This window comes from Carcharhinus amblyrhynchos, chromosome 20 (genome assembly GCF_965287045.1).
Source record: "Carcharhinus amblyrhynchos chromosome 20, sCarAmb.v2.hapA, whole genome shotgun sequence".
NCBI classification, from domain to species: Eukaryota; Metazoa; Chordata; class Chondrichthyes; order Carcharhiniformes; family Carcharhinidae; genus Carcharhinus; species Carcharhinus amblyrhynchos.
In genome coordinates this window covers 26,004,128-26,027,051 of record NC_137343.1, presented here as the reverse complement: position 1 = coordinate 26,027,051, position 22,924 = coordinate 26,004,128, and the positions used below count along the sequence as shown (strand labels likewise).

The window sequence follows — 22,924 nt, the reverse complement described above, 5'->3', positions numbered from 1 at the left end:
AGTAAGGATATCAATAAGCACTTGTCATGCAAGCTCACTTTCTACTGATTCATGGGATGTAGGCATCATTGGCAACACAAGCATTTAATGCTCACTGCTAATTGCCCTTGAGCAAATGATGGGGTGCTTGCTTCTTGAATCTTTGGTCCCTGTGGTATAGGTATGCTCAGTGGTATTAGGGAGGGAGCTCCAGGATTTTGGCCCAGCAACAGTAAAGAACAGCAACATATTTCCAAGCTACAATGGTGAGATTTGGAGGAGAACTTTCAGGCATGAAAGAAGTCACCTTGATGAAGTATCACAAGATTTAAGAGCAGAATTAGGCCATTTGGCCCACTGAGTCCACTCCATAAGGTGGTTAGTTACACTGTTCATTAATAAATTCCACAGGTCAGATGCTAGAAGGTGCTGTAGAATAGCGCATTAGCCTGATATCTGCATCAAACTGCTGGTTTAGTTTCACCGAAATGGAGAATATTCAGTCTGTTGTGTCCATAATGGTTCTCTGCTAGAGTGACCACGCCAACATTTCTTGCTCTGAAACATTTCCCTCTTCAGATGCTTACCTAATTTTGTTTGAAAGCCCTAAATATGCTCAGGCAGTGCACTCAGGATCGAATCCAACTTCAGTTTTAAATTTTGTGAATTAATTCACCCCTCCCTCACAACAGTCAAATCCTGCTCTTACAACCACCAGTTTAATAAAACTCACCCTTTTCGAAGTATCCCTCTTGGTCATCCCAATTTCATACAGAGATAAATAGAGTTTAAAAATTAATTCATGGGATTAATTTAAATTATTGGGGGGGGGCGGCTTCTTCACAGAGTAGTGGGAATGTGGCCAGTTAAAGCGGGCTCACGTTTAACATTTAAAGAAAAACTTGGACAGATACATGGATGAGAGGGGTGTGGTGGGATATGATCCAGGTGCAGGTCAGTGGGACAAGACAGAAAAATGGTTCAGCACAGCCAAGGGCCAAAAGGCCCGTTTCAGTGCTGTAATGTTTTATGGTTCTACGGATGTGGGCACTTACTGGGCCAGCATTTATTAACCCCCCCCCCCCAATTGCCCTGAACTGAGCAGCTGAGGACGATTAAGACTCATCCACATTGCTGCAGTGTTACATGTAGGTCAAGCCAGGTGAGGGTGGCAGATTTTCTGCCTCAAAAGGACATTAGTGAGCCAGATAGATTTTTACAATACATGATAGATTTTAGGATTTGGTGTGACAAGCTATTTGGCATCATGGTCATAAAAACATAAGAAATAGGAGCAGGAGTAGGCCAACTAGCCCTTCGAGCCTGCCCCGCCATTCAATAAGATCATGGCTGATCTGTTGTGGCTCAGTTCCACATTCCCGCCCTCTCCCCATAACCCTTAATCCCCTCTCATCAAAAACCCATCAACCCACGTCTTAAAAATATTTAGCGAGGTAGCCTCCACCACTTCAATGGGCAGAGAATTCCAGAGATTCACCACCCTTTGAGTGAAGAAGTTCCTCCTCAACTCTGTTCTAAACCGCCCCCCCCCCCCCCATTATCTTGAGGCTGTGCCCCCTAGTCCTACTATCCTTTCTGAGCGGGAAGAGTCTCTCCACCTCTATCCTATCCATCCCATTCATCATCTTATACGTCTCAATGAGATCTCCCCTCATTCTTCTAAACTCTAACGAGTACAAGCCTAATTTATTCAGCCTCTCCTCATAGCTCAACCCCCTCAACTCCAGCATCAGCCTAGTAAACCTCCTCTGCACTCCCTCCAAGGCCAAAATATCCTTGCGTAAGTACGGCGCCCAAAACTGCACACAGTACTCCAGCTGCGGCCTCACCAATGCCCTATACAGCCGCAGCAAGACCTCCCTACTTTTATATTCAATCATTAGGCTTTTAATTCCAGATTGTTAATGAATTCAAATTTCACCATCTACCACGGTAGGATTTGAACCTGGGTTCAGAGCATGACCCTGGGTTTCTGGATTATTAATCCAATGACAGTACCACTATGCCACTGCCTCCCCCACCATATCATCAATAGATAAAAGACCAAAACATCTGCAGACTCACAGCATCTCCAGAGGTGGACGAGATACAGACAAATTGTCTTGTGACTGAGTTGGAGAACTAAAATAACATTTTAAAATTGTACTCCATATCCCATCAGTATCACAAGAAAGCTGAACCAATCTATCCTGAAGAGATAAGGTTAATAAGTGACAGCTGCAGAAACAGCAAGGCAACATTGCTCGGGAGGTGCACACGATTAGACTGCGACCACAAAAATTTTGTACTGTAGTCAACGGTCTTTCAATCTGCAAGATTGCCAAAGTAATCAGGACATACATAAAACCCCCCTGTAGTTTGCTCAGTTTAACAGTAAAAATATAATTTAGTCTTCCTGGTTGAAATTTTGTAACCTTGGCCAGAAATTAATAGATGGCATTGGAAAAAAGATCATTGTTGCCATAATTTCAAGTAATTTATTAGTGTTAAAAGGGAGCAGGGGGCAGAACACAACTAGATTCAGATTATTTTGACTAATGAAAAAGGCCAAAAAGAGCCCTTCAAAAAGGAACACCATCAAATTTAAGGGATATTATTGGTAATTTTATGCACTTCATTCACCCTCTTTTCATGCGTTAGCCATGGGCTCGCAACTGAAACTTCAGTGATACTGCAGAATTAGCCAGCTCTCAAAAGTTGCTGAGTTTTAAGTACAGAATAAATGTGAATGCTTTCTTGGAGAGCCAGAATAAAATTTTTGCCTTGAAATGTAATATTCCAATCCAAAATTGTAACCCAGTTTTGCTAAAACAAAACACTGTTTTGCAAACCATCTTGAAGTTTTTAGGATCCATTTAAATAGCACAAAAATGGGTGGAGGCATTACTCGACCAAGGACAACAGCCTTAAGTTCCTCACCCATTCCACATATTTGTGGGGAAATGCTAATGCAACAAGAGCAGAGTACAAAAACAAGTAACACGAAACTTGCATAGAACTTCAATTAATCTGCAGTCTAAATATTGTATATTCTGACACGTAATCATGGTTCTATTTCAATTTGGCATCCAAAGAGTCTCAATTCTGAACAGTAGTTCAAACTGAAAGCAAACAGGGAAAAATGGCACAAAATTCATGGATATTCATCAGCAATCCAAGCACCCAAAAAGCACTGTTAGGTCTAGGTGAATAGGCAGAACTTTATCCAAATTTCTGCCCCTTTTCAAGTACAAGATGTCACAATTTGTGCACACAAACATAAACACATTAAGAAAAACATTTACTGGAACTGTCCAGCTCTATAAATGGGGCAAAATTAAAAAGATCCACAATGATTGCAATTAAAACAGATATGAGAATTTCAACTTCACAATCTGTCAGATTTAGAACTTGCAATTAAAGTTAACAGCAGAATTACATAAAATTGGACATCACATGGCTTAAGCTGATTTTACAAGAGGAAAACTCAAGTGCAAAGTATATTAGAAGTCATCCTGTCCAAAACACCCATTATCTGCTTTACATGTTTAACTGAAGGGGGGAGGGGGAGAAAGAGAGAAAAGAGAGGGGGAGGGCAGATTGAGGGAATATTAATCATGCAATCAGAATTCACCTTTATCATTTAATTAAAACTCAAGTGTAAAACACCTTTCACAATCTCAGAACATCCCAACGTACATTCTAACCTCTAAGCAAATTTCTAAGTACAGTCCCTTGTCATGCAGGAACCATGACAACTAATTTGCACATTGCTAGATTCCAGTTGTAATAAGTGACAAGATAACCTGCTGGTTGAGGGATAAATACTCTCCAGGAAACATCATGGCATCTTTAACACTGGCTCATTTTTTTTGAAAGGATGTACCTTGATAACGTCACAAACAGATTTCCTCAAATAAAGAGATCTAAGTAGGAATACCATTCGATTTTAAGATGCAGACAATTCTGAACCTTTAATCAGAGGGAAAAGGAGTCATTGAGTGACCCCCAACAAAAATTAAAAATGTAGGGCCAAATGTGTCTTCAGGCACAGCAGAATCATCTTAAGTTTATTAGTGTCACCAGTAGGCTTACATTAACATTGCAGTGAAGTTATCATGAAAATCCCCTAACTGCCACACTCCAGCAGCCGTTCAGGCACAATAAAGGGAGAATTTAGCATGGACAATGCACCTAACCAACATCTTTCCGACTGTGGGAGGAAACCGGAACACCCGGAGGAAACCCACAGACACAGGGAGAACGTGCAGATTCCACACAGTGACCCAAGCCGGGAATCAAAGTTAGGTCCTTGGCGCTGAGGCAGCAGTGCTAATCACTGTATACTTCTAACTGCACAACACCAATTTCGTTTAACAGGAACAGAAAAGAAATACCACATGGCTAAGAATAATAAGTACTTATCCTGTCGGATGCCAACTAGTGATCTTAACTTGAATAACTTTATCTGAAGTGCAAGATTAATTATTAGCTCCCAATTCGTGGGATTGGGATGAAGAGAAATGCAATTATTGCCTTCGTACATATGCGCGTGAAGCCCGGGTCTCCATCGCTCATCACACGTGAACGAATGTGTTCATTCACATACCGTAGTATAATTCTCACTCCCAAAAACAAAATGCCCCTCACCCCACAAAAGAGGACCCCACTGTGGGCATAAAGATGGGAACCCGTTTCCACATTTATGCACCAAAATGTTAACACTCAGAAGATTCACTTCTGGTGCCGGGGTGGGGGAACAGAATAGAGAGGGAGAGATGGGATAAGCAAAAAGAGAGGACGAGGGAGAGTTTGGTGGTGGTGGGGGGGAGGTGATGAGAGGGGAGAGTTTTTTTTTTGGGGGGGGGTGATGAGAGGAGACCTAAGGAGAGATGGGGGAGTAAGAACAGAGAGGGGGATGGGGGGAGAGACGGGGGTCTTTCCTTCGACCACTACCGTCACCGTTCCGCCATTTCCGCAGCAGATCCGACCAAACACCCCTCTCCAAATAAAAAGGCACATCAAAATGGATCCTGCTCCTTTCGATAGGCAGTGCGTCCCGGGGCCAAGATCCCGCCGCAGGGCTCGGGAGGCGCCAATATGATCGGACAGCGGCTGCTTTACAAGGCACTGGGTGGGACCCTGGGAGGGGAGCAGGTAGGAGGCAGTGTGATTAATGCCGGTGCCCGGCTTCAGGGTGTGGGCCGGGCCAAGAACACGGCGTGCGCACAGTGGGGAGAAGTCACTCAGTTCGGGGAGGGGATGGTCGGTCGGTCGATCGATCGATAATCGGCAATTTGGAGGGTGGGCTATATTTTTCGGTGGCGGGGCAAGGAGAGCGGTGACCAACGGGAAACTCAAATCAGCGCTGTTGGGGATGTGGAGAACCGAAGCCCGCGCTAACGGTCGCCTCCCGAAAACTCACCTTCCAACAACCTCTGAATGATGCTATCTATATTGAGCTTGTCTATATCCGCCATGGTTGCGGGCAGTGAGTGTGGAGATGACTGCCTCTCTCTCTCTAGCCGCTCCTTCCCTCTCTCTCCGCTCTTCTCCCGAGCTTTCTCTCTCTTTTTTTGAAAAAAAATCCACTCAAAAAAATGGCGTCACCGCCTGGCGGAAGGACACCAGCGCCGGGCCCGAAACTATTTATCCGATTCTGGCGCCTTACTTCCCCTCTGTCTTTTAATACACATGCGCACTGCACGTGCTCCGTTCAACCAAGTCCCTCTTTGTCTTGGCCATCGTTTCGCATCGGCAGCCTGCAATGCAAAGAGTCGCTGCCGCTTAATATGATGTACTGCACGTTATATCGGATTAAAAATGGCACAAAGTTAACATTTTTTCCGATCTCTTAGCCCAGGCAAAATTGTATTAAAGGACTAGGCGCTTCTGAGCCCCTCAAGGAACTAACAAGCACACTCCGATAGGAAATGTACCCTGACCCAAACAACTAAACTCTTTGCTGAGTGCTGTCCAAATAATCAGGCATCAGGGAACACAAGCACATTGTTAATTACATGCTATATCACTCCAGTCCTTACATGCAGCATAAACGCCCCTGTAAATCCAATGTATATCACAGAATCCTATGGACTCAATTTTATCTCTTTGTGTGAGCGAATGGGTTTTGAGCGAGTTAAAATCTTGTCCTATATGGGCTCCCCAAAACAAAAGGTGATTTGTCCCGTCATGCTTGTTACTGGTTCTTTGAGAGCTTCCAATTGTGCATGTCCCTCCCTCTTTCCTCATCGCGTTTCAAGGTTTTCCCCTACAATCCAATTGAAAAAGTTACTGCTGCATCTGCTTCCACCACCTTTCCAGGCAGTGTATTCCAGATCACAACATATTGCACAAAAAGATTCACAACTTGCCTTTGAATTTTTTGCCAATTAATTCATGACACTGAGTTACCAACCTTTCTGGCATTAAAAACAGTTTCTCCTTTTTTGCTCTATTAAAACCTTTCATGATTCTGAACACCGCTATGGAATTCCCCTTTAACCTACTCAGCTCTAAAGAGAACAATTCCAGCTTGTCGAGTTTCTCCAGATATCCTTGGTGCTAACCTAATAATTCATTCTGCACGCTCCCCAGGCTTTGACATTATTCCTAAAGTATGGTGCCCAAAATTAAACAATATTTCAGCTAAGGGCTAACCAGTATTTTATAAAGCACAGCTTCCTTCCTGCTTTATTCCCTGCATTTAAAAAGCCACGGGTTCCAAATACTTTTTAACAGCCTTCTGAACTTGTGATCTACCTTCAAAGATATGTGTATACTCTCAGGTCTCTATGTGCCCCCTTTAAAATTGTATCTTGTTAGTTTATACCACTTCTTCTCATTCTTTGTGCTAAAAAGAATCATTCACACTTCTCTGCATTAAATTTTGTCCATCTGGTGGTTGTCCATTTTGCCAGTCTATGTTCTCATGACATCTGCTGCTATCTCCCTTTCTGTTTTACTCAATTTCTGAGTTTTGTGATATGCAAACTTTGAATTTATGCCCTGTATTCCCACATCCAGGTCATAAATATGTATCAAAAAGAGCAGTGGTCCTAATTACCAACCTCAAGTTAGAGAAAGAAGCATTCACCACTACTCTCTGCGTTTGTTCTCTTAGCCAAATTTTGTACCACACTGCCACTGTCTCTTTAATCCCATGGGCTTCAACTTTTTTAATGTGGCTATCAGGTATTACTTTATAAGATACCTTTTGAAAATTCATATACACACCAACCCTCTCTGTTACTTCATCAATGAACTTAATCGAGTTAGTCAAATATGATTTGCCTGTAACAAATTCACGTTGGTTATCATTGATTAGCCCATTTGAGGGAGACGGCAGAGGAGTGTGAACAAGAACCAGGTGCCACCTGCAGTGTAGTTGTGGAAATAGAAGGGGGAAAAACTACTTGCTCCATATTCAGGTAAGCAAAATGTTTTTATGAACCATTGTGGTGGCAACATCTTACTGTCCTTGTGAAGACTGTTAGTTTGGCTGATCTGCAGCCAAGAAAGCTGACTGCAGGATGCTCAGCACATAACCAATATCAGGAAAGGACCTGAAAATCTTAGATCTCTGATCTACCCAGGCAATGGGCAGAATGTCTATTTCAGGACAAGTAGGAAGTATCCTAAACAATACAGCGTGTGATGCAAGTCTGGCACTGAATGAGCAAATGCACACATCACAAAACAGTGGATCCTTCATCATCTGTTTTTTGCATGAAACATTGATGCTGCACTTTCCAGTTTCTCATCCAATAATTCTAACATAAATTAACAAATGGAACAATACTTTATCTGTATTATATATATGGAAAAGTTTATCTCAATAGATTGATTGTGGGTTGAATATCAATACAAATCTCATTAAATCTAGTAACATTTTAAAGTTTTTTTGTATTTATTCTCAGCATGTGCATTTTGGTAAGACAAAACAGGGTGGGACTTACACAGTTAACATAAAGTTTAAAGTTTATTTATTTGTGTCACAAGTAGGTTTCCATTAACACTATTAATAAAGTTACTCTGAAAATCCCCTAGTCGCCACACTCCGGCCCCTGTCTGTGTATGCTGAGGGAGAATTTAGCTTGGCCAACGCATTTAACCAGCACGTTTTTGGACTGTGACAGGAAACCGGAGCAGCCGGAGGAAATCCATGCAAATACAGGGAGAACGTGTAGACTCTTAACTGACAATGACTCAAGCCAAGAATCGGACCTGGGTCCCTGGCATTGTGAGGCAGCAGTGCTAACCAATGTGTCACCCCATTGGGCACTAGGGAGTGTTGTTGAACAAAGAGACCTAGGGGTACAGGTATATGGTTCCTTGAAAGTGATGTCACAGGGTGGTGAAGAAGTCATTTGGCATATTTGCCTTCATCAGTCAAAGCATGAAGTACAGGAGCTGGGACGTTGTGTTACAACTGTGCATGACATTGGTATGGCCAGATTTGGAGTACTATGTATAATTCTGGTCAACCTGCTATAGGAAGGATGTTATTAAACTGGAAAGGGTGTAAAAAAGATTTACAAAGATATTACCTGGACTGAAAGGTTTGACTTGTAAGGAGGTTAGATAGGTTGAAACATTTTTCCCTGCAGCATAGGAGGATGGAGGGTGACCTTACAGAAGTTTATAAAATCAGGAGGGGCATAAATAAGGTGAATAACCAAGTTCTTTTCCGCAGGGTAAGGGAGTCCTAAACTAGGGTGCATAGCTTTATTGACAATCCAATCAGGGAAGGGGCCATACTAGACTTGGTACTGGGGAATCAGCTTGGCCGGGTGATCAATGTTTCAGTGGGGAGCACTTTGGACTTAGTGACCATAATTCCATAAAATTTCAGGTAGTCATGGATAAGGACAAGAGTAGCCCTCAGGTGAGGGTGCTTAATTGGGCAGAACAGGAACTAGGAATTGTGGATTGGGAATGGTTATTTGAGGGCAAATCCACATCTGATGTGTGGAGGCTTTCAAAGGCCAGTTGATTGAAGTGCAGAACATGAATGTTCCTGCAAAAATGAAGAATAGAAACGGCAGGATTCAGGAACCATGGATGACAAGGGAAATTGTAAGCCTGGTCAAAAGAAAAAAAGGGAGCATACAATAGGTCTAGGCAACTAAAAACTGACAAGGCCCTTCAGCGGTATAGAGAAAGTAGAAAGGAACATAAACATGGAATTAGGAAGGCTAAAGGGGCCACAAAATGTCTTTAGCAAATGGGGTAAAAGAAAATTGCAAGGTTTTTTATGCATATATTAGGAGCAAGAGGGTAGCAAGAGAAAGAGTAGGCCCCTCAATAGCAAAGTTATGTGTGGAGCCACAGGAAGTGGATGAGATTCTTAATAAGTACTTTGTATCGGTATTCACCAAGGAGAAGGACATGACACATGTTGAAGACAGGGATTGATGTTAGATCGCTCTAGAGAATGTCAATAGATCAAAGGAGGAAACATTGAGTATCCTAAATTATACTAAGGTCGATGAGTCCCTGGGGCTGGATGGGATCTATTTACTGTGGGAGGAAGGGAAGAAATAGCTGGGACCTTAACAGATATCTTCACATCCTCTTTGACCACAGGCAAGGTTCCAAAGGACTGGAGAATAGCCAATGTTGTTCCCTTGTTTAAGGAAGGATGCAGGGAAAATCCAGGAAATTATAGATACGTGAGCCTGACATCTGTGGTGGGGAAGCTTTTGGAGAAGCTACTGAGGGACAGGATATATGCACATTTGGAAGAAAATGGACTAGTTAGTGACAAGCAGCATGATTTTGTACGGGGAAGGTCATGTCTCTTCAACTTGATTGAGTTTTTTGAAGAGATGACAAAGATAATTGAAGAGGGAGGGCTGTGGATGTAGTTTGTTTGGATTTTATTTAGTAAGGCGTTTGATAAGGTCCCACATGGCAGATTGATACAAAAACTAAAATCTAATGGGATTCAGGGTGGGCTGGCTTGTTGGATACAGAACTGGCTTGGTTCACAGAAGACAGAGAGTAGCGGTGGAAGGGTGTTTTGTAGATTGGAGATCTGTAGCTAATGGTGTTTGCCAGGTATCAGTGCTGGGATACCTCTTTGTGGCCTCCTTTTGTTTGTTGTATATATAAATGATCTGGAGGAAATTATCTGATTAGTAAGTTTGCAGATGACACGAAGATTGGAGTTGCTGAGAGTGCCAGGGATAGTCAGAGGATACAACAGGATGTAGATGGATTGGAGACTTGAGTACAGAAATGGCAGATGGAATTTAATCCAGATAAATGTGAGGTGGTGCATTTTGGAGGATCAAATTTAGGTGTGAATTATACTGTAAATGGCAGAACCCTTAGGAACATTAACATCTAGAGAGATCTATGTGTGCAGGTCCACAGTTCCCTAAGAGTGGCAACTCAGGTGGCCAAAGTGATTAAGAAGGCATATGGCATGCTTGCCTTCATTGGCAGGGGCATTGGGTGTAAGAGTTGGCAAATCATGTTGCAACTATATAAAACTTTGGTTAGGCCACATTTGGAGTATTGCATGCAGTTCTGGTCGCCACACTATCAGAAGGATGTGGAAGCTTTGGAAAGAGTGCAAAGAAGGGTTACTAGGACATTGCCTGCTCTTGAGGGCATTGGCTATGAGAAGAGGCTGAATAAATTTAAAAAATCCCAGTGCCCAGGCCTCACTACAGTTTAAATAAAAATGTACATTATGGAAATTTTACAATTTGAAACAGGATAGGTTCCATCACCCTGTGTTCCTACATAAGTACACAATTTGCACTATTTTGGCACTGCATAATATAGTCCATAGAAGGAGAATTCATAATAGGCCAAATTGTTGTTGTAGACAGACCTCAAACAGTACCTGCCATTAGTTAGTCATGCCTTTGTAAGTTTAGGTTTTAGGAATTTTTTGTGGCAATTTGTTGGAAGTGTGAACCAATAACAGAGAAGAGAGGACATTTGGAACCTGAGCAAGCAATCAGATTGAAGGATTGTGAAATAAACAGTGTAAGAACTGATAAGGAAGCGCAAATTACAGTGGATGAATTCTATATCAAGCTATGTACAGTAAGAAAAAGAATTGTATGAGTGTGAGAGAGAGAAAAGAGACATAAGTGAAAAAACATTATAAATTTTACATTTTAAAAGTCTCCAACAACAAATAAGCCTGAAGGAATGAATTTCCACACTTGTAATAGTTAATTTTTAGTACCAGAGAGAGAACAGTTACTTTGGTTGGAATGGACAGAATGTAATTTTCTTTGGTGCTTATTTCATGTCTACCAAGCAAATACTGCAACTTCACAGCATCCAGTTCATATAAGTGGTGAGGCAAGGTGCCATTTTCGCAAAGCTAACAGGAGAACCAACACAACTCAGGCTGTAAATTTTGGATATTTAAATTTAGCAACACTTCCCCTCCCTTGCCTGAAGCGTATGTATAATTTCTTCTTTCTGGTTGGCAAGGTGTAACCAATACTGTGCACAGGGATCAATACTGGGACATCAGTTTTTTACAATTTATAGAAAGGGCATTCATGAAGGAATCAAAAGTAAGGTTGCTAAATTTACAGATATCATAAAGATAGGTAGGAAAGTAAATTGTGAGGAGGACAAAGGGATATAGATAGGTTAAGTGAATGAACAAAGATCTGGCAAATGAAGCATAATGTGGGAAAATGAGGTATTGTTCATTTTAGCAGGAAGAATTTTAAAAGCATATTATCTAAATGGTGAAAAAACTCTGAGATACAGAGATCTATCTGGCTGTCCTAGTGCATGAATCACTAAAGATTAGTATGCAGGTACAGCAAGTAACTAGGCAAACTAATAGAATGCTATGCTTATTGCAAGGGGAATTGAATACAAAAGTAATATAGGGCATTTGTAAGACCTCATCTGGAGTACTGTGTACAAAATTGATCTTTTTTAGGGAAGAGTGTAAATGTGTTTGGAAGCAGTTCAGAGAACATTTAGTAGACGTAACTGGAATGGGCAGGCTTCTTCTGAGAAAAGGTTGGAGAGGCTAGGCTTGTATCCACTGGAGTTCAGAAGAGTAAGAGGCTACTAGATTAAGAACATATGAAATAGGAGCAGGATTAGGCCATCTAGCCCTTCGAGCCTGCCCCGCCATTCAATAAGATCATGGCTGATCTGTCGTGGCTCAGTTCCACATTCCCGCCCTCTCCCCATAACCCTTAATCCCCTCTCTTATCAAAAACCCATCAACCCGCTTCTTAAAAATATTTAGCGAGGTAGCCTCCACCACTTCAACGGGCAGAGAATTCCAGAGATTCACCACCCTTTGAGTGAAGAAATTCTTCCTCAACTCCGTTCTAAACCGCCCCCCCTTTATCTTGAGGCTGTGCCCCCAGTCCTACTGTCCTTTCTGAGCGGGAAGAGTCTCTCCACCTCTATCCTATCCATCCCATTCATCCTGTCTCAATGAGATAATTTTAAAGTATATAAAATCCTGAGGGATCTTCACAAGATGGATGCGGAAAGAATGTTTCCTGTTGTATGAGAAGTAGGGATCACTGTTTAAAAATAAGGGGTCACCCATGTAAAACAGAGATGAAGAGAATTTGTTTAATCTCAGAAGGTTATGAGACTTTAGAATTGTCTTCCTCAAAAGGCAGTGGAAGCAGAGTCTTTGAATATTTTTAAGGCAGAGGTAATAGATTCTTGATTAGCAGGGGGGGTGAAAGGTTACCAAGGCCAGGCAGAAACATGGAGTTAGGCTTACAATCAGATCAGCGCTGTCTGCCCCTCTACTGCAGCTACATTCGCAGCCAGGTATCCCTGGAGGGGTAGCATGTGGTGTCCACGGGCGCAGTTGATGCCTTCTGCGTCCGCTGGGCACCACAGGGGCTGGGGTGTATTATAGATCCCGATAATCACCTTTTGATTTAATGTTTTATGTTTCCTTTGGACTTTGTTTTCTGTTCGGGCCATCCCCTCTTCCTTTTTGGGGGGCTGCCCCTTTTAATTTGTCCCTAAGTTAATTTGAGTTTGTTTACTTGTTTGGTATGCAAAAGAGCTACAATCAGATCAGCCATGATTTATTGAATGACAGAAAAGGCTTGAGGGGACAAGTGGCCTACTCCTGCTTCTAATTCATATTTTTGAATATATCTATATTCGTATAACAGTGAGTGCCATTAGTCACAATGTTATTTTGAGAGCAAAATCTGGGCCAATGTGACTTTTCAGGGATATTCTCTGCTGGGAAAGTAAAAACAGCCTTGTACCATTTTTGTCAGCATGTGTAGAATTTTACAATAGATGATCATGGAAGATTATAAAAAGAGACTAGATGAATTTCTATTATGACAACAAAGCGATCAGTCTGCAAGTCATGGGTAGTAAACTGATAGGAACTTTGGAACGGTAGGCTGGATGGATCTCCTTTCCAAAACATTAGTGTGTTATTATTATGTGTGTGAGTTACCTTCTTGCTGCATTTCAACAGAATTTATGTTCTAAAACTGATTTTGCAAACAGTGAAGGCTTGCTGGTTTTTGCAAATAAATCACCTCTTTAATAGCACAGTTGTTAGCTACAGCCAGCAAGGAATGGGAGTTAAGAAAACTATATTCTCTAAAGTTTAAAATGTTAATAGCAATGTTTATAAGTGACAGCACTTAGTTTAGGAAAAACTATGGCCCATGTCCCAACTTGCAGCAAATTCTGTTTAGCCATCACGCTGATCTACATTGGCTGTAAGTCTGGCAATGCATCAATTTTGAAATTCTCACCCTTGTTTTCAAATCCCTCCCTGGCCTTGTCTCTTCCTACATTTCTATAATCTTTTCAGTACTACAATCTTCTGAGCTCCCTGTGCTCCTCCAATTCTAGTCTCTTGTGCATCTGTAATTCTAATCAGTCCGTCATTAACAGCTGTACTGGCCTACTCTATGGAACCTCCACCCCTCTGCACCTCTCTAACCTGCTCCTCTTGGGGAAATGGTACGTAGTGATAATATTGCTGGAATAGCAATCCACAGGCCCTGAGAACATGGGTCCAAATCCCACTACAGCAACTGGTGGAATTTAATTAATTGAATAGGTTTTAGGATTTGGTACCATGAAGCTATCGTATATTGTTATAAAAACCCATCTGGTTCACTAATGCTCTTTGGGAAAGGAAATCTACTACCTGGGCATGGACTGACCTCCATGGGACTCCAGACCCAAAGCAAAGTGGCTGACTCTTAACTGCTCTCTGAAATGGCCACTCAATTCAAGACCTGGCCAACGACAGCTGCATCTCATGAAAGAATGAAAAAAAAATTGCTTCTGAAAACCTACCTCCATGACCAACCTTTGGTCATCTGCCATAATGCCTCCTTGTGTGATTCAGCATAAAAATTTTATTCGATTAATGCTCTGTGAAACAACTCGCACTTATTTTGCACTTTATACATTCTGAGGTATTTTACAGCCTCCCATCCATTGATTCTGTCTACAGTTCCTGCTGCCTCGGAAAAGCAGCCAGCATAATCAAGGACCCCATGCACCCCGGACATACGCTCTTCTACCTTCTTCCATCGGGAAAAAGATACAAAAGTCTGAGATCACGTAACCAACTGATTCAAGAATAGCTTCTTCCCTGCTGCCATTAGACTTTTGATTGGACCTACCTCACATTAAGTTGATCTTTCTCTACACCCTAGCTATGACTGTAACACTACAGAAACAGCACAAGAAACAATACTTTTCATTGCATACTAGTACATTTGACAATAATAAATCAAATCAAAATCAGAAAGAGAGGAAAGATCAAACATTGAACAAGTGTGGAACATATAGCAGGTATTGCTGCAGTAAGAGTGTACCTTAATCACATAATGCTTAACAGAACCAATTTCTACATACTATGAGTATCTATATAGCACCTTTCAGATCCTTCGGCTGTTCAAAATCATGGCCAATTAATTACTTTTGAAGTGTTGTTTCTGTTGCTTCATATTTAATAGCAGCAGCCAATAATGTGCACAGCAAATCATACATTCAGAAAATGAGATAAATGCCATGTAATCTATTTTGGCAGTCATTTACTGATGTAATTCATAGCCAATAAAATACATTTGAAGTGCAGTTAATGTTAGAATGTTAATCAGCATGGCAGACATTTGTTTGTCCAACAGGATCACATAAACAGCAACGGCAATTGCTTAGCTATTTCTAGGTTTGTACAAAATGCTCAACTATGTTACAATGCAACAAAATTCCACAACAAAGTTTCAAAATTGTAAACTTTGACATTCAGATTTTTAGTGAAATCTTAATGCTCTATTATGTTAGTTTTGTTGTTTTTCTTCTTCAGTTACAATTCTGGTATAACTGATGTAAGGTAAATTATACTGTCTTTGTACTTTGATACCAGCTGCAACAGGCAGGATTAAAGACATAATTATTGGCAATGTCACAAATTTGCAGTAAATGCAATGAACAAATCACCAGATGATATGAACTGTGGAGCAAATAAATTATAAAATACCCATAAAAAGTCTGTGAAAGTTTAACATATACAGTTTACATGATGTAAGAGATTATAAAGTTTATATGGAACTCATTAATGTTCAGTTTGCCTAACAAGAATTTGTCTATCTCTGCCTTAAAAATGTTCAGTGATCCCACCTCCATTGCATTCTGAGGTAGATATTCCAAAGTTGCACAACCTTATGAGAGGAATAAATTTTCCTAATCTCTGTCCTAAAAGGGTGACCCTTAATTTTAAAGCAGTGCCCACAAGTGGAAACATCTATTCCACATTCACCTTGTTGAGATTGTTCAGGATCTTGTATTCTTCAATCAATTCATCCCTTGATCTTCTAAACTCCATTTGGAAACTAGCCCAGTCTGTCCAGCCTTAAAGACAACCTGCTCATTCCAGGTATCAATCTAGCAAACCTTCTCTGAACAGCCTGCAAAGCATTTACATCCTTCCCTTAGATAAGGAGACCAAAATTGCACACAATATTTGAGACGTGGTCTCATCAATCCCTCAACAATACCTTCCAAAACCACAACCTCTACAAACTACAAGAATTAGGGGAGCATATTCGCTGGACTTTAGAAGGATGAGGGGGGATCTTATAGAGATGTATAAGATAATGAAAGGGATGGATAGGGTAGAGGTAGAGAGATTCTTCCCGCTCAGAAAGGACAGCAGGACTAGAGGGCACAGCCTCAAGATAAGGGGGGGGGGGGGGCAGTTTAGAACGGAGTTGAGGAGGAACTTCTTCACGCAAAGGGTGGTGAATCTCTGAAATTCTCTGCCCGTTGAAGTGGTGGAGGCTACCTCGCTAAATATATTTAAGTCACGGGTAGATAGGTTTTTGGTAGGCAAGGGAATTAAGGGTTATGGGGAGAAAAGCGGGAAAGTGGAACTGAGCCACTTCAGATCAGCCATGATCTTATTGAATGGCGGGGCAGGCTCGAAGGGCTAGATGGCCTACTCCTGCTCCTACTTCTTATATTATTATGTTCTTATGGAAAACCACTACCTGCAAGTTTCACTCTAAGCCATGCACCATCCTGACTTGGGAATGTTGCACTGTTCTTTCATTGTCACTGGATCAAAACCTTGGAACTCTGTCCCTAACAATACAGTGCGTATACTTTAATACTACATGGAATGCAATGATTCAATAAGGTGGCTCACCATTTCAAGAGGAATTGGGATGGGCAACGGATACTGGCCTTGCCAGCAATCCTCACATGAATGAATCCCATGAATTAATAAAAAAGAAAGCTGGGATTATATGAGAAAATGATTGAATCCTGCACTTTCTGACTCAAGAGATGGATCTGCTACCATTAAGCCAAAGACTTACTCAATGTCTGTATTTGTGACATTTGGAAAATTATTTCTTTTTTCATTTGTATTTTGAACCAACGAGATGCACTATTATATATGACATACATTCTGATACCTCACAGGGTACAAAAGGTTACCATAAATAGTGGAACATTGTTTGAGATAAATTTCAGCTCTCCACAAGTGCTGTTTCTTCACTCTTTTCAAGAGAACAGGGTTCCTTTCTGAGCCTGTTTCTTCTGAAGAAGACAGCTTTTGCATTCCAGTCTCCAATTGAACAATTTAGCTAGTCTAAATAATTTTCTTCCACATAATGTCAATGATATTTGGGTTAGGGAAGTTAATCATTAAAAGATAGCAGGCAATACAGTAAAATACATTCCAAGACTGACGATGAGGAGTGTACTCATGAACTTGTCAAAGAAGCTTTGGTTCACAGCCAGTATGGAGCTAGGTATGTACTCTCCACATTTCCTGCAACTGAAAGGCAACTTCAGTCCTTCACAAGACTGGTCCCAGCATAACTTTTCTGCTGATACTCCCTTTATTCTGTGGCAAGCAAGATGTCACTTGGCTCATAGCAGTTGAAATACAATCAGCTAATTTAAACAATCCAGTGATCAAACTTAGGATTGTCTGATCTGTTTAATTTGGAACCACATCACTAGGAAACTTCAAACCAGCAATTTACAAAAAATAATTGCAGAGCAAGTCAATGGCAATAAGAAGTAACAAAAAATCCACAAGTATTAGTATGGTGATTGTACTGTTAAGGGTCCATCTGCAGAGTAAAGGTCATATGACCTGAGGAATCAATCAGGGAACAGGGTAGAGGAATCACCCCAGCGAGCTTGGGTTTCCGTTCCAGAACCTTCTCAAAAGCTGACTGGCAGCCATGAGGCTGCAAAGATTGTGAGTATAAAGTCATGCTGAAGTTCAGTTCAAGTTGAGAAACTTGTACTTTTCAAGCCACTGAGATAGCCTATCTGGGATATTGCATAGATGTACAAGGATTACACCCACAGAAGACAAGGACAGAGCAATAAAGGAGAAACATATCAGGGCTCAAGTCATTCTTAGGAATGATGAATTACTATGGGAATTTTCTACCAAATTTGTTGACTTTACTGGCTCCCTTGCATATGCTGCTAAACAAGCACCAGCATTGGTTTTGGAAGATCCCCAGAGAGTAGCTTTTAACAGAGTAAAGCAATGGTTACATTCCTCAAGTTTATTAGTGCATTTCAACTCATCTAAGGAATTGGTGTTAAACTCTGATGCCTCTACATATGGCATTGGTGCAGTATTGTCTCATAAAATGGACAGTGGATCTGAAAGACCATTGGATATGTCTCAAGAACCCACTCAGAAGCTGAAAAAGGCTACTCTCAGATTGAAATGAAGGCTTGTCAATAGTATATGGGGTAAAGAAGTTCCATCAGTATGGGTATGGGAGGCATTTCACCATTGTTACTGACCATACACCCCTCTTGGGTCTTTTTAAAAAAGACAAAGCTATGCCACCAATCGCATCAGCAAGAATTCAGAGTTGGGTGTTAATTCTGTCCACCTACGAATATACCTTCAAGCACCAGCCTGGAACACATACCATGAATGCAGATGCGTTTAGTCGCCTGCCTTTACCAGAGAGTATAGCACCTTCTCCAGTAATGCAGGAGGTTGTTATGGCATTGAATTTCTTAGACACGTTGCAAGTTTTAGTGCAGCAAATCAAGTTCTGGACCAGCAGGGATCTGCTGTTGTCCAAAGTGAGGAACAAGGTACTAATGTGTTGGGTCAATGAGCTAGTTTCTAAGACATGACGCCATATTATATGCAAAATGATGAATTAAGTTGCGAAGATGGCATCATACTTTGGGGAGCCAGAGTAGTCATCCCTGTACCAGGAAAAGCATTGCTCCTAGCTGAATTGCACAGTGCCCATCGGGGTATATCTAAGATGAAGATGCTCACCAGGAGTTATGTCTGGTGGCCTGGTATTGATTCCAACATTGAGAGTCTAGTCAAGAACTGTGAACAGTTGTGATGAGAGGTTGCCTGCTGCAGCCCCACTGCACCCTTGGGAGTGGCCTGGCCAGCCATGGGTACGAGTCCACATTGATTATGTTGTTCCATTTGTGGGCACAATGTTTGTGCTCATTGACAATGCACATTCAAAGTGGATGGAAATGTTTTAGTGAAGTCTCCAATATCGCACTCTACATTTGAGAAATTACATCACCCACATAATACCTAAAGTTATATTGATTGTCAATGGAACAGCCTTCACAAGTGCTGAGTTTCAGAACTTCACTGCCCTCAATGGCATCAAGCATATTTGGACTGCGCTTTACTACTCAGCATCCAATAAACTAGCTAAACGAGCCATCCAAACATTTAAGTCTGGCCTAAAGAAGCAGTCAGCTGGGACCTTGAAGACCAGAATCTCATAATTTCTTCTGGGCTATCGGACCATTACACACCCAACAATGGGAGTCCACCATCATCTCAGAACTTGACTGAGCCTTGTGTTTCCAAATTTGCCGGAGAGTACGTAAGTCAACACAGTTGGTTCCAATGGATGAAGCTGTATATGTGAGGAGTTTGGGAGTGAGTTGAGTTGGGTCCCTGGAGTTGTTGTATCCAAAACTGGACCCCTTTCTTATCAAGTGGATGTAGAAGGAAGGATCATCCAGAAATACGTAGATCATTTGAGAGTGAGTGTTGCCTTAGCAGCCAGTTTCTCAGAAGACTAAGGAAATTTGGCATGTCAGCTACGACTCTCACCAACTTTTATAGATGCACCATAGAAAGCATTCTTTCTGGTTATATCACAGCTTGGCCAAGACCACAAGGAAGTACGAAAGTCGTGAATGTAGCCCAATCCAACATACAAACCAACCTTCCATCCACTGACTCCGTCTACACTTCTCACTGCCTCGGCAAAGCTGCCAGCATAATTAAGGACCCCGCGAATCCTGGCCATTCTCTCTTCCACTTCTTCCTTCAGGAAAAAGATACAAAAGTCTGTGGTCACGTACCAACCGACTCAAGAACAGCTTCTTCCCTGCTGTTGTCAGACTTTTGAACGGACTTACCTTGCATTAAGTTGATCTTTCTCTACACCCTAGCTCTGACTGTAACACTACATTCTGCACTCTCTTGTTTCCTTCTCTATGAAGGGTATGTTTTGTCTACATAGCGCACAAGAAACAATGCTTTTCACTATATGTTAATACATGCAATAATAATAAATAGAAAAAAAGTACAGCCATCAGGAGCTATATTGTCACCTGGGAAAGTTGTTGACTATCCAAGCACTTAAGTACCCGGTCATTCTGTGGCACAACCAATGTCCCCATGAACATAGATAGAACTGAACTGCCTGGCTGTACTTTTTTGATTTATTATTGTTACATGTATTATAAGTGAAAAGTATCGTTTCTTGCACACTATATAGACAAAACATACCGTTCATAGAGAAGGAAACAAGGAGTGCAGAATGTAGTGTTATAGTCATAGATAGGATATACAGAAAGATGAAGTTAAGGCTGAGGAGGCACCCTTCATTGTGGTTTTGACTGACAATAATCCATTGGAAACGCTCCATACAGAGGAGTTACACTGTTCCTAAAGGATTTGGAAACTGCCTGAAAGATTTCATTTATAATTGACTAAATTCATGTATAAAATGTTTAATTATCTTGTCTGTGTAAACTGAGTATTGATATTTATATCAAACGACTTAGAGGGGGAAAGATGTGGCGATTATCCCTTTAAGGATCCAGCTGCAGAGTAAGAGTCACACGACCCAGGGAGCCAATCAAGGAGCAGGGTGGGAGCACCCTTGTGAGCTTGGGTTTCTGTTCCAGAATCTTCTTGGAAGCTGACGGGCAGCTGTGAAGCTACAAACCTCTATATTAGTGCTATATATAAATAAACACTGCAGTTGTTATTTATCTAACTGATGATTAGGAATTATTACTGTTAGAAATCTGAAACAAAATTAGAGGCTGGATAGGTGTGGTATACTTGGATTTCCAAAAGGCATTTGATAAAGTGCCACATCAAATGTTACTATGCAAAATGAAAGTTTATGATATAGAGCAGGGCTTGTCTTAAGTACAGCCTGAGGGCCAGATTGGTCCAGGAAGCCCCTCTATGTGCACCGTGACACCAATTTTCAAAATCCCAGTCAAACAGATGAGTTTCAATGGAAGATTATTCTTGGAGCTGCTCCTGGAGAATGCTCCTCCAGTTGTCTCCCGCTTTTGCTTCTAATAGGTAGCCTAGCAAGCCTATCAGCAGTAAATGAGGAAGTGAAACCATGTCTGATTGCAGGAGCAGCAAATTCTACAGAACAGAAACGTGATCGGAGAAGTTTTAAACATACATTTAGTGGCAGGATGAGTGGGAATAGATTTGATAGAGGGCAGCACTTCTTTTTGTTTATTTTTTTACAAGTGGGGCAAGAATCACAACAGCACCATGGCAGTTTGAAGTGACACATCATAGAATGCAAGAACCTAATTATTGAATAAAAAGGTAACCTGGAGAGAAAGAAACACAGGGAGAACATGCAAACTCCACGCAGACAGCCACGTGAGACTGGAATTGAACCTGGGTCCCTGGCACTGTGAGGTAGCAGTGCTAATCACGGTGCCACTGCCCCTTCAATTTTTTTAATAAAAGCCTCAACTGAATCCAGATGATAAAATATCTCCAACAATGCACTGGGAGTTGGCTTTAGCAGATTCCTGGAGAACAGATTTCTTCTCTGGCAAATAATTTTTAATCTTGGCAGCATCACATGACGTACTTGAGAACAGATTGAATTCTCAATTCAAAATCACTTAATGCTGGTTAATGTGCTATTGAAATATTAATTTCACATAGCATCCCTGTTTGTGTAAACATTATTGGTACTAATCTGAACTTGGGCTTTTCCAAAAAACGTAGACTCAAACAAATCCTTCCTTTGGGAGATTGGATTCATGTAACATATCGCAAACAGAAACTAAGACGCATTTTGTAAATAATGATACAGATCAGGCAAGTGAAGCATTCCTTTTTAAATACCGCACTCTCAAAGGAAAATTTTTCTTGACAGAAATAGAATCAAAATGAAGATATTCTTTACTAAATCCTGCATCTTCTTTTAAATGCCCTAGGGTTGAAATGTTAATCACCACCTGCCATACCAAACCTTACTTCTGTCACAATACTTATGGGTACAGATATTTTAAGCTGATCAAACCACAATATATAAAATACAAGTGATTTGACTGTCCCCCAGTTTTTCATTATTTTTATCTACTTACACAAAACTATACTGCGTGCAACAAATGAAAATGCTATACTCAGGTATTTAAAATCCTATTTCAATCTGTTATCTAAAATCAAGGAAATCTATTATGAAGAAAATTCTAGTTTTAATTTGGTTATTGAATTACAAATTGCAGTTAACTCTACCCAAAATGATTTCTATATTGATGATTCTTTTGGGAAAAATGGAATTGTTAAGATTTCTTCATTATGGAAATCCATTATGAAGAAAATTCTAGTTTTAATTTAATTAAGTTACAAATTGCAGTTAACCCTTCCCCCAATTTTTCATTATTTTTATGTACTTACACAAAATTATACTGCACGCAATAAATGAGAATGCTATACCCAGGTATTTAAAATCCTATTTTAATATGTTATCTAGAATCAAGGAAATCCATTTGGAAGAAAATTCTAGTTTTAGTTTAGTTATTGAATTACAAATCGCAGTTAACTCTACCCAAAATGGTTTCTATATTGATGATTCTTTTGGGAAAATGGAATTGTTAAGATTTCTTCGTTATGGAAATCCATTATGAAGAAAATTCCAGTTTTAATTTAGTTATTGAGTTACAAATCGCGGTTGGGCAGCTCCTTCCAGAAAGAGCTTTGAGATCTTCATGTCGCAGGTGCCCTGGATCCTGACCAGCAAAGAAATCGAAGAATATTTTGGACAGTTTGGATTAGTAAAGAAACGTCTTCTTCCATTTGACAGAGAGACTGGATTTCATAGAGGATTCTGTTGGGTTGGCTTCAGTACAGAAGAAGGGCTTCAGAATGCACTGCAGAAGGAATAAC

General features: G+C 40.8%; 1 protein-coding gene and 1 long non-coding RNA gene across 2 annotated transcripts in view; one reads left to right on the top strand and one right to left on the bottom strand.

Moving 5' to 3' along the window:
• LOC145355846 (serine/threonine-protein phosphatase PP1-gamma catalytic subunit A) overlaps positions 1 to 5,611 on the bottom strand; it is a 27,489-nt gene extending 21,878 nt beyond the window's left edge. The window contains exon 1 of the mRNA XM_080208273.1: positions 5,405 to 5,611. Coding sequence (XP_080064399.1) covers positions 5,405 to 5,459 — 55 coding nt within the window. The 5' untranslated portion in view covers positions 5,460 to 5,611. The remainder of the gene's footprint in view (positions 1 to 5,404) is intronic.
• On the top strand, positions 4,981 to 22,924 carry LOC145355847 (uncharacterized). Its single transcript, XR_013889048.1, has 3 exons — positions 4,981 to 5,136; positions 7,307 to 7,409; positions 22,842 to 22,924. It is a non-coding gene; the product is annotated as an uncharacterized LOC145355847 (long non-coding RNA).